General features: G+C 35.0%; 1 protein-coding gene across 1 annotated transcript in view; it reads right to left on the reverse strand.

The window, feature by feature from the left end:
- The window catches only part of EMC4 (ER membrane protein complex subunit 4), a 36,224-nt gene extending 25,065 nt beyond the window's left edge, over positions 1-11,159 (reverse strand). Inside the window, exons 1-3 of the mRNA XM_090392156.1 lie at positions 10,881-11,159; positions 6,273-6,384; positions 3,396-3,549 (exon numbers count right to left, since the gene is read on the reverse strand). Of these exons, the coding sequence (XP_090248282.1) occupies positions 3,396-3,549; positions 6,273-6,384; positions 10,881-10,990 (376 nt within the window). The 5' untranslated portion in view covers positions 10,991-11,159. The remainder of the gene's footprint in view (positions 1-3,395; positions 3,550-6,272; positions 6,385-10,880) is intronic.
- Positions 11,160-11,631: the final 472 nt, after the last annotated feature.

Consider the following 11,631-nt stretch of genomic DNA (forward strand, 5'->3'; position numbering starts at 1 on the left):
CATGTCCTAAGTGGGCTAGATTGGATAGTCTTGGCCATTGGGCTGAAGATCTGAGGATGAATGCTTTCCAAATTTGGGACAGTCTCATGCACCCATATTTGTTGAGGTTTGTAAAGTTTTTCAGGGCTGAGGCAGATTGAAAGAATAGCCTCACATACTTATATTTGCTGCAGTGCAATAGAGTGGCCCTCCTCCAGTGTATCCTATGGCGATTGTCGAAAGCATGGTCAGCAAGTCCTGAGTAGAACACTAACTGGTGGCTGGCCTGCATCATCACCATTTTAACTGTTGTACCCTCAAAATGGAGGAGTTTATGAGTTCTCTAAGCATGTTTGTCATGGCCTTGAAGGGTATCACTCATACTGCATGGAGAAGAGAAGGGGGGAAGGGAAGAAACCAGAATCCCTGCTCTGGAAACCAAACATGGCATTTGCTGCTTCAGACCTCCAATAAGCTTGGAGGTGGTATTTTACCAAGCGATGAAGAATATCTACTACCTAGTGTCTAGTTGGTATTTCCTCCAACTAAGAAGTATCCCTTTGTAGCGGGAATACTTGCTGGTTTCGCAAGAACCCCTTTTGTGAAAACAAGCCACACTGTGGGAAAGCAGGGTTGACTTGACTGGAAAAGACTGTACACTGCACATCCCTGCCCATCAGTGGTCCAAAATGTATAAGTTAATAACCACATATTCTCTATTAATTACTAATCTAACAATTTTGAAAATTAAACCCAGTAAATTTGAGAATTTAACAAATTTGAAAATCTGAATTAAAATGTGGGGGAGAGGGAGTATCAAAAAGTCATTTATAAAAGAAGTAATGTAATATGATCCTCTTTCTAATGAGTGAAATGACATTTCTCTTAAATACCACAGGTTCCTAGGAAAAATGTCCATTTTCTGCACCTGCAAGATATTGTATGCTACAATAACAATACTGGATGTCTGGATGAAAGATCAAGAAAAAGAAGAAATGAATAAGCATTTTAATATAATACTGTATAATAGTGTTATCAAATTTTACATAGCTGTGGACTGATTAAGTATAACATTTTTGCCCTATCATATACAGTATATATCCATGTGTAAAATCTCTTGTGGTGAAAAATAGAAATCTTTTTCACCTATATCGATTTTGCACGGGCCATAAAATACTTATAATTAAAAGTGTATATAACTTACTGTAATGTAATAAAATTTGTGATAACTAAAAAGCTCAGACCGGATTAGGCTAATAAACTGAAGGTCAACAACAGTCTCAAAGGTCACCAGATTATGAGTTTTACTGCCAAAACCTAACATAAGTGTGGGTGATAAGGGTGCTTCTGGAAAGTTTTGGAAGGAAGGCCAAGGGACGGCCAATGATATAAAAGGCAGAGATTGAGGGGTGAAATCTCTCTCTTATTTTTTGTTCCTGTGGCAAGCTTTTCGAGGAGGGGAAGAGTTGGGGTCCTGTGAGCAGTAATTCTAGAGATCATGGGGAATTCACTGGTAGAAGAGGTCATATTTCAAGGTAGCCTTCCGAAATTCTTCAACGAGTGTACCGATCCACGTGCATGCTGATTTGTCGCAGCCGAACCAGTTCCTGATATCGCTGTTACAAGGGAGGAAATCGCCAGACGAGTACCGTCGGATAGTGCCTGATCACAGCCATCGCGGAAGATTAAGAAAGGAACCAGCGGAATTCACCCTTAACCCTTTTGGATTCAGGATTGTACAATGATATAGTGAGCTTGTAAGTAGATTGCTTTATGTTAATAGCCTATATTGTGTGTACAGATGATAGATGTTGATTCTGTTTAACTAATGGCATAATGTGTTGAAGAGGTCAGAAAGCTGAAAGTCAGTTTCAATGTGTATAATAGAATATTATCTAATGCTTAGAACGTGTTGAGTATAATTGTGCCTTATTTAATAGGATAGAGAGTAAGGTGGAGTATGCAAAAATCCATCCATGTCTAATAAGTTAAGTGTAAATAATTTCTTTGTTTAATGCTTTAAGTGAATTGTTTTAATGAATGTGTGAAGAATCAGGCACGCGATATGTCCCATTTCTTTTGTATATAAATTGTTCAAGTTAAAATAAACATGTTTGGTTTTGTTAATAGCTTGCCTGATCCTTGTTAGCCAATGCACTGTCTCATAAAAACAAATTGAACCTGTGTGACATAAGTAAAGTAACAGCCACGACTGAGTAATTTGGAGTTGCTTGAGAAAAAATTGATTTAAGGGTTATTATACATGCTTAGATAAATATTCTCTTGTATGTAAAGGAAAGATAGAAAATTCTTTTACATGATGCTTAATGGTGCAGTCATTAATAAAAAATAAATTTTTAAGGATAATACTCTAGAATTATAGCAAAGTAGATTAAGGATTTGGTCCCAACCAGAGGCTATTCCTTGGTCTATGATTACTGGCATGTGTGAGAGCATACTTTACGGCATTAAGGGGAGGGGGGGGAGTAAGCTAAGTGGATTACGAAAGGATTAAAGTATTATACGTGAGTTTGAAATCAAAGCATATAGGCATTTTGTACAATCTCAAGCAACCACAAAAATAAAGTAAAAGGGAAAATACATTGAGTAAAAAAGTAACGTAATAAACAATATAATAAATTACAATTACAAAATATTACACGTGTATGCATATAGTTTAATGAATTGAATAAGTAGATTTGTATCAGATACCAATAAAAATAGTTGCCAATAGACCTATATGAAGTGTGCATTTTTGTGTATGTATGCACTTTATTAGATTTGAATAAACAACTGTTACACAGCTATTGTTTAATTTTATTTTTTATCATTTACAGCTTTATTTTCTCTAATGACAGCTCACATGATGTATTTGGAATTTTATGTTTTCTGAGAACTGGTACCAGGCTACAGCCTGGTTGGCTGAGTGGTTAATATATCCATTTTCCAATTGCAGGTTCAAATCCCACTATGGGGATGAATATCTGCGATTGTCTTCAAGCAGTGGATGAATTTCACAGCCAGATGCAAGACTAATTCCCTGCTTATTGGATGCTTGAATTGTCTTGAAAAAGTTATATATTTGGTATGTAGAGTAGGATTTCTGGATTAGATAAAAAACAAATTAAAAAATTGTAAAAATTAATAAAAAATAGAAAAACAATCTGCAGTACATTAGTAATGTCCTCAATCCACAGTGCTAATGTACTATAGGTTTCTGACCTTTTTTGGGTGATATAAAAAAAAAAGAAAGTCATGTTAAGAAAAAAAAAAGTATGCATACTAGTCCTACATTTGCAGGTAGCCTGAGAATAAAATGCAAGAAGGATATATGACAGTCATGTATAAATCAATGATTTACTATATTTCTTCAAGAAAAGAGAGGAAAAAAAAGCAACTTTTATTTTTATACTTACTAGACTGAATGGTTAACAGTGCTTTCACAGGCCGAAGAAATAACATACCCACCATCATGATGGGAAAAATAGAAATTGAGTTTCCAGCCATATACATTATAAATAAATTCATTGGAACCTGCTTCAATGGGGCTAGTGCTATATCCCAAGATTTCTATAAAATAAACAAAAGTTACATTTTGTTTCTGGAACATTTAAATATCAAAGAGTGAGATTGATATCAGCTAAATATTTATTTATAATGATCATATGATAACATAAAATAAATTACAATCATATAACAACTTTTCCAAGTTAAAAGCATCTCTCTACCTACTATTCCACAAACCACCCACAGTATGTATGCCTCCTCTGAACATTTGTCTGAAGGACATCAGAAAAATACTCAGTAACCTCAAATACAAACATCCTCTGGCCTAGATGGTATCCCTCCAGTTATGCTAAAAACTTGTGTTCCAGAACTAACACCTATCCTTATCATCTTTACATCCTACTCATCTCTATGTTAGATAAAGTTTACTTCCATGTTCCAAAAAAACAGACATAAAAGTCAACTAAAGTATCATCCCATTGCCCTCACCTTAATACTTTCAAAATTGGTGGAAAAAATCAACAACCAGCATCATTATTCACCAACATGGATTCCACATCCACCTCCTCACTAACTTTACCCATTTGGACACAGGATGGAAAGATATGGAATTGTATGTGGCTGTTCTTGATATTTTCAAAGCATATGATCGAACCTGGAATCACCCTTCTTTCCAAGCTACTATCTTATGGTCTCTGTCCTATCCCCTTGCAAGAAGATTACCAACTTTCTTCCTGGCTGTTCAATCTCATCTGATTTTTCCATCAATGCCAGAGTATCCTAAGGCTCTGTGATTTCACTTGCATTCTTTCTCCTATACATCAATGAGCTTCTCTCACAAATGTTCGATCTTATTCTCAGCTTTGCTGATGGCAGCACGCTCCATTCCTTATTGTCATTCACAAAACCTTATAGTACTTAGATGCTTCAAGATCTTTGGCCAATGCTGATCTATTTATTTTGAAGGATGGGATATAAATGACTCAGTAAATTTTAGTGAAAAAAAAAAAACAAAACAAAACCTGCCTCATTTGCTGGAAGAAAGACTATTGTCTCATTTTTCCTCACTGCTGATAACACTCTTCTCACCAAAACAAGATCTCTTTTCTCTTCTAGGGTTGACTTTCACATCTAGTTTATCCTGGTACAAGCATATTGTCCATAGCTACTTCACCCTTCAAAAAAAATCTTGGCTTTCTCTCTCTCTCTTTTGGTTCTAAACATTGCTTCTCTTCTCTGCTCAACTTCTAACACTATAAATCTCAAATCCACCCAAACTTAGAAGACTGTTCTCACCCCCAAGGGTGGCCCTAAAATCTTTCTCTCTCAGAATGCTAGATTGTATCCAGAAGAGAGATATTCACTAATAGATGACCTTTCCCTCACTGACTCCCTACAATAACTTTCTCAAGATGCTCCGTTTCTACATTGCTGCTACATGAAGTCTTCCCCATAACCACTTTTCTGGACACATACAACCTCTAACTCTTTAAGAAACACTGACAGATTTTCTTCTCTCAAATCACCAATCCATACAAACAGCACACTAAAATTCTACTGAAAGGGTTGCAACTAACATGTAAAAACTTTGAGTCAGATCAGCACATGAAAAGCAGCATGCAAAAGGTAATGAAAAGTCCCGCCAGGAAGATAAACATGTGACTGTCCCAACTTGAACATGTTAAAAAAACAACCAAATCATGGCTGTGTGACACTTCCCAAGATTTGGGGAATAGTCATTCTTTGACTTCTTGCCCACTATCTAACAATTCTTATGCTGTATTCCAAATGATGTCTTTTTGACAGAGACAAAGTGTGACCATTAAACCTGTGTTTATTTCTTTAGACACTATAATCACATGAACTTCAACTAGTACCTTAGCTTAAATACAGCCAGATCATGACCTTCTAGATTTAGCCATCCTAAATAAATATGGAACAGGTAAAGCTCACTAAGATATGGAGGCTATATTTTAAGGCTTCTGTCAACATTCAAGACTACACAGAGAGAGAGAAAGAAAGAGAATCTTTCTATGAGTTTAGGTTTACGCTTAACCATTTCCACTTCATGTGTGTGCATGTGCACACACACACACACACACACGTGCTACCATCTTATACTGCACCCCTGATCTGTCTCTATGACAGACACATAAACTGGAAGCATTTAAAGTAACATTTCATTTCATTCCTCAGTAATTTTTCCATTAAATCTGGGGGGGGGGGTCTGGAAAATTCTGATAAACACCTAGAACAAAAACGATATCATTCATCATTTTTGTCCTAGGTTTATCAGAGCTTTCCAGACCTCCCTTGCACATAATAAATTCAACCAGCAGTTAAGCTTATAAACATACATTATTAACCTGATGCTACAAAATAAAAAGCATTAGAGCAAAATGATGAATAAGGAAATGAAGAAATCAAATTCAAACGAATGTTGAAAATATTTCCTGGGCATATATCTAAATAATGAACCAAGAAATAAAACTGCAAACCAAATTATAAAGCATATGAAGATTTGCCAGCAGTTTAATAATACATCTGAAGCAAATATGAAACCACGAATTAACTTTATGAAACTATAAGAGTGAATTCTATGAGGCAATGATGAATCACTGATAAACTCAATGAGAAATGCATTTGTTTGTAAAAGGATCAAGCAGAAAAGCCTTTCTTTATTGCTGGCTGTGAGCAATTCTCAGTAGAAATATATGAAATTACAGGAAATGAAAACAAACACCATAAAATGTTACCTTCATCACATTAAAAAATGAATAAAATACCTTAACAATTAAATTTGCATCTGTCTCTCTACTGGCTTCTGCATGAACTTGACCAAGTGAGGAACTATAACCTGGTGGTGCAGGAAGCTCTATTTGTCTATCTGTTTTGGCCCTAAAAGAAAGAATATAAATGAACGATAAATTCTTAATAATTTAAAACTGACACATTAAAATCTAGTCTAAGTAAAAATACTGCCTGACCCATTCTTGAAATACAAAATGAACCAAAAGTTAGAGCATTAATGCTTTTCTTTGAATTTTTTGTTTATAGATCCCATAATGAAAAAAAAATGCTTGAATGACTATATAATTGGATGGGGTGATTAAATATCTGATGTCACTTTTGAGGGGAAGGGAAGATAAACAACATTCTGTATATTTCCTAAGGGATAGTTTTTCCAGGAGAATGGCAAATGCAAGAAATGTATCACATGAGAGGATAGTGTGTGTGTGTGCACGTGCGCATTGACATGAATGATTTTAAGATGTAATATGGCTGACATGGAAAAAAAAAAAAAAAAAGACGTCCTCTTAAGAGATTCAACAATGACTTCTAAGGCCACTCTAGGCCTAAATCCTTGACAAGCATGATGATGATGACATGGCTGACTTTGAAAAACAGACTTTCAGGTGATGATACTTTTAAAGGTGCTGTGATAAGTAAATATGTCAATAACAGTGGTCAAGGATTTTAGAAGTAAAATGAAAAAAAGGTGGATTCCTGAACAGGTTACAGTTAGAAGTCTGCCCAACATAACCAAGCCTTGGCTGAGTGGTTAGCGTATCCACTCTCTAACCAACAGGTTGCAGGTTCAAATCCCACTATGGACATGGATGTCAGTGATTGTGTTTAGACAGCAGATGAATTTCATCCCCCAGTATGAGACCACTGCCCTGCTTATTGGAGACCTGAAGTAGCTTGAAAAAGTTTCATGTTTGGTCTCTAGAGCAGTGTTTCTGGAACTATGAAAAATTAAATAAAAAACTACAAAAAATATATAAAATTAATAAAAACAGAATAAAAAATCCATAGCCTACTCACAGTACTAATGTACTATAGACTTATAACCTTTTGTGACTGGGAATCACATAAACACAAAAAGCTTGACACTAAATATTCTTGACTGATTAAAATCAAATAATTGCTAATTAGGAAAAAAAGTTTTTCTAATTTGTAAAATTAATAAAAAAACAGCCAAAGTTTTTCTATTATTATTTCATTTTATTTTTTCATGATTCCCATACACACATGAAAGGTTGTAAACCTACATTAGATTAGTACAGTGAGGGGGCTAAAAATTTTGTTTTTATTAATTTCATTTTAGTTTTTTAAATATTTTTATTTCCTTCTTATATAATCCAGAAAACCTGCTCTACGATCAAACATGGAACTTTTTCAAGTCACTTCAGGCCTGTTGGATCCACAGCCTGTTGATGGGATAGAAAATAAACTAAACACTTGGCAAACTTTTATTTACTAATTTTCCAATAATTGCAACAAATTATTAAAAATGCATACAAATTTCAAAGTGCTTATAAGTACTTTGTTTCCACTTTGAAGCCAGTGATTTCTCATTAGTGGCACACCCAGAGGGGGCGGGGCTGCCAAAGAAAAAGGAAAAAAAAAGAAACACATGAAAATTTTTCCTAATTAAAATTCATTTCTTTTATTTATGTTGTGTCATGTCTTCTAATTCTATACTACTTATAACTTAGCAATCACTGCAGATGCTCAGTCATAGGTCGTATGCAATGTGTAGTGTGTATTCTCAAATCGTCTACTCATTTCTTTAGACACTATAATCACGTGAACTTCAACTAGTACCTTAGCTTAAATACAGTCAGAGCATGATCTTCCAGATTTAGCCGTCCTAAATAAATATGGAACAGGTAAAGGCCTCTTCTCCCAAGATTAAATCCTGAGTGTGCTACTGTCTCCAATCATACTAGAAATTTATTTTTTCCGGTCTTACTACTTCAGTTATACCCATCCTCGTAAAATCATTTGCCCTATTCAACACTATCGTACCCATCCACAAAAAAAGGGGATGTCAGATCCTGCACTATAGACTTATCACCATAATCCATTGCTATAAAATATTCATCAGGATTCTTCAAAATAGAGTTAAACATTCCTTTGAAGAACAGATGGAAGAAGAGCAAATGGGTTTTAGAAATAGCATAGGCACAATAGATGCAATTTTCACGTTAAACAGATTAGCAGATCTTATGAGAGATAAAAATAAAAACACTCTACTGCTGTTTTATCTACTTCAAACATGCTTTTGACTTGATAAACAGAAGCAAACTAATTAAAATTCTAGAAAACAGAGGGTTCAACAAATACCAATTAAATTGTATCAAGAATTGCTATTCAGAAACACAAGCAATAGTGAATTACAAAAACATAGAAACAGATCAAATAGCAATTAAAAAGGAGTTAAGCAAGGCTGTCCATTGTCACCATATTTATTCAACCTGTACCTAAAAGAAGTACAGGTAAAGGTTGATGAAGGACTACAGATGTGGGCATAACTGTAAATGGAAGAAATATAACACATTTAAAGTAAGCTGATGATATAGTTAGCACTAAAGACAGCCAAGAAAAATTAGAAAATATCCTGACCAAGCTGCATCAAACAAGTGACAAATATGATAATAAAAATTAATTTTAGCAAAACAAAACTAATGGTAATAGGAAGAAAAAGGGAAACAACCCAAATGAAAATAGGAAACAATAATATAAAACAAGTAAAGTAGTTCAATTTTAACCTCAAAAAGACAAAAGTTATGGCAACATGTGAACTTAATGATTTTGAAGTAGATGGGGAGAAAATGGAAGCAGTTAACAATTTTGTGCTCCTAGGATCCCGAATTGATCAAGATGGTTATTGTACTGAAGAAGTTAGAAGATTATTACTCAGAAAGAAAGCAATGATAAATTTAAGCAAGAGCTTTAAAGATAAAGATATTAGCCTCACAACAAAATCAGAATCGTGAAAGCAATGGTATTCCCTGTGGTACTGTATGGATGTGAAAGCTGGACCCTGAGAAAGAGTGAAAGAAGGAAGATAGATGCATTTGAATTATGGGTTTGGAGATGCTTACTATGAATACCATGGACTGCAAAGCAAACCAATAAATCAGTGATAGACAGAATAAAGCCAGATTGCTCCCTCAAAGTTATGATCATCAAGCAAAAATTGTCATACTTCAGACATATTATGCAAGCAAATGACAGTTTGGAGAAGATGATGATGCTTGCTAAGTTAATGAAAGCATGAAAAGAGGAAGACCAGGAATTAGATGGGTGGATGGAGTTAAAGAATCAACTGGAATGCGCTTGGAAATTCTGAAAGATATGGCCAGGGACAAATTCTGAATGAAGAGTGTATGTTCATGGAGTCACCAGGAGTCGAAAATGACTCGATGGAACATAACAACAAAAAGCAGTTCAATTACCTAGGATCAATGATCACTGAAGATCTAGACTATTTCAAAACCATCAAACACAGAATCAATAATGGATGGATAATAATGGGCAGACTGCAAAAAATATGAAACAATAAAAGATTAAGCAAAGAACTCAAAGATATATAAAACAATGATAATTCCCACAGTACTCTATGGCTCAGAATGCTGGATCGTAAGAAAAAAAGAAACTGATAAACTCAATGCTTTCGAAATGAAATGCCTAAGAAAAATCAATAGAACAAACTGGACAGAAAGAAAAACAAATGAAAAAGTCAGAGAAGAACTTAACTTTAAAGAAACAATAATTACAGCTAAAAAAGAGCCAACTAAGCTGGTTTGGACATGTTTCAAGAATGAACCCAGAAAGACTACCAAACATATTATTAAATGGTAGAATTGAAGGAAAGCCCGGCACAGGAGGACCAAGAAATAAATGGTTTAACAACATTGAAGAAAGCACCCACTTAAACTCCATAATAGAACTTCATAAAAAGACAGCAGACCAAAAGAAATTGCAAAAATTCATCTTTGAGGAACTCAACCCGCCATGAGTGGAAAAGAAGAAGAAGATTCAACACTCTATACACCAAGGTTTACAGGAAAGATGCTATCCACAGGAAAATAAATCTTTGGTGAAATCCCTGATGTCATCTGCATTCTCTGTTATAAGTTGATCATCTAATTCTTTATAACCTTTCACTTCACCCGTAAGGTGGAACAGCACAACAAAAATGAATAAAACCAAGGGGGAAGCATTATGAGTAGAGTAACTCTTGACCTTGGAATCATGTTAGGCATCCCAGGTTCATTCTCAAAAAGATCTCAGAGAAGAATATTCTGTCTACTACCAAGCCAGCAAAGTAATCCGCTGTCACAATGTTTCTAGTCATACATTTTAACAGTGATGTTTCAAACCATCTGTTCATAGCTGCACAGGTTAATGCCGCTCTCAAAGCAGCAATTCTTCGTCATCATCAGCTGTTACAGGATTTATAAAGAAATCTCTACCTGTGCCAAACTGCTATTTCAGATATCTGATTGGAATAAACAGAATATTATTGTTCCTAAATCAACTTAACTGTGAAGGAGACATTACTAATTGAATGAAACTGTTTAATAATGATTTAAACGTACCTCTGAGCAAACGAAAAGGACCATTTATGTCGGCGAGCTAAACTTCTATTACTAGTGGCTGACGCCATATTGTTAAAAAAGAAATCCAACCATGCAACAAGTCTTAGCATATAGGTTGGGGGAAATGTGAAAATTTAATACAAACATAGCATAATTTTGAGGGAGGGGATATTGATGAATGTAAAAATATGATTCATCAATATAGGGGGAAAAATACGGAGCCCTCTGTGCAAATACCGAGAAGTCGAACAAACAATACTTCTTTCCTATTTCCTATTAAGATTCCTCGACCTAAACCCACAGCTCCGAGAATTCTGGGGATAATGATTACAGGAATATTAGGGAAAGAGCACAGACAGGAAAGACAGGCATAAATATTTCGACTAAATATTTATCGTTAAAGAAAGAGATAAAAAATATCTCTCCTTGTTTCCAACTGCCGTAAACTATTTACAAATGCCCAAGATCGAAAGCCTTGGAAATATCGAGTGCAACAGGATTGGCAAAATCCATACTGGTGGTTTCTGATTAACTAGTGAGCTTCTAGATAGGGAAAAACTTAACCGTTGATAACTTTCTCCATTATTTTAAAGAGGTTTCAGATGATGGTAATTGGTTAGTAGTTGGACGATAGGCTTTTCTCACCCTTTTTTGGAATGAGCTGGATATGTGTTAGTTTCCCTGAAATGGGATAGATGCCAACTGAGCAATAGGAGAATGCCATGAGAAATGGGAGTAGAAGGTTTTATAT

Source organism: Typopeltis vanoorti, chromosome 1 (genome assembly GCF_054136105.1).
Source record: "Typopeltis vanoorti isolate ZY-2024b chromosome 1, IOZ_Tvanoo_1.0, whole genome shotgun sequence".
Lineage (NCBI taxonomy): Eukaryota > Metazoa > Arthropoda > Arachnida > Uropygi > Thelyphonidae > Typopeltis > Typopeltis vanoorti.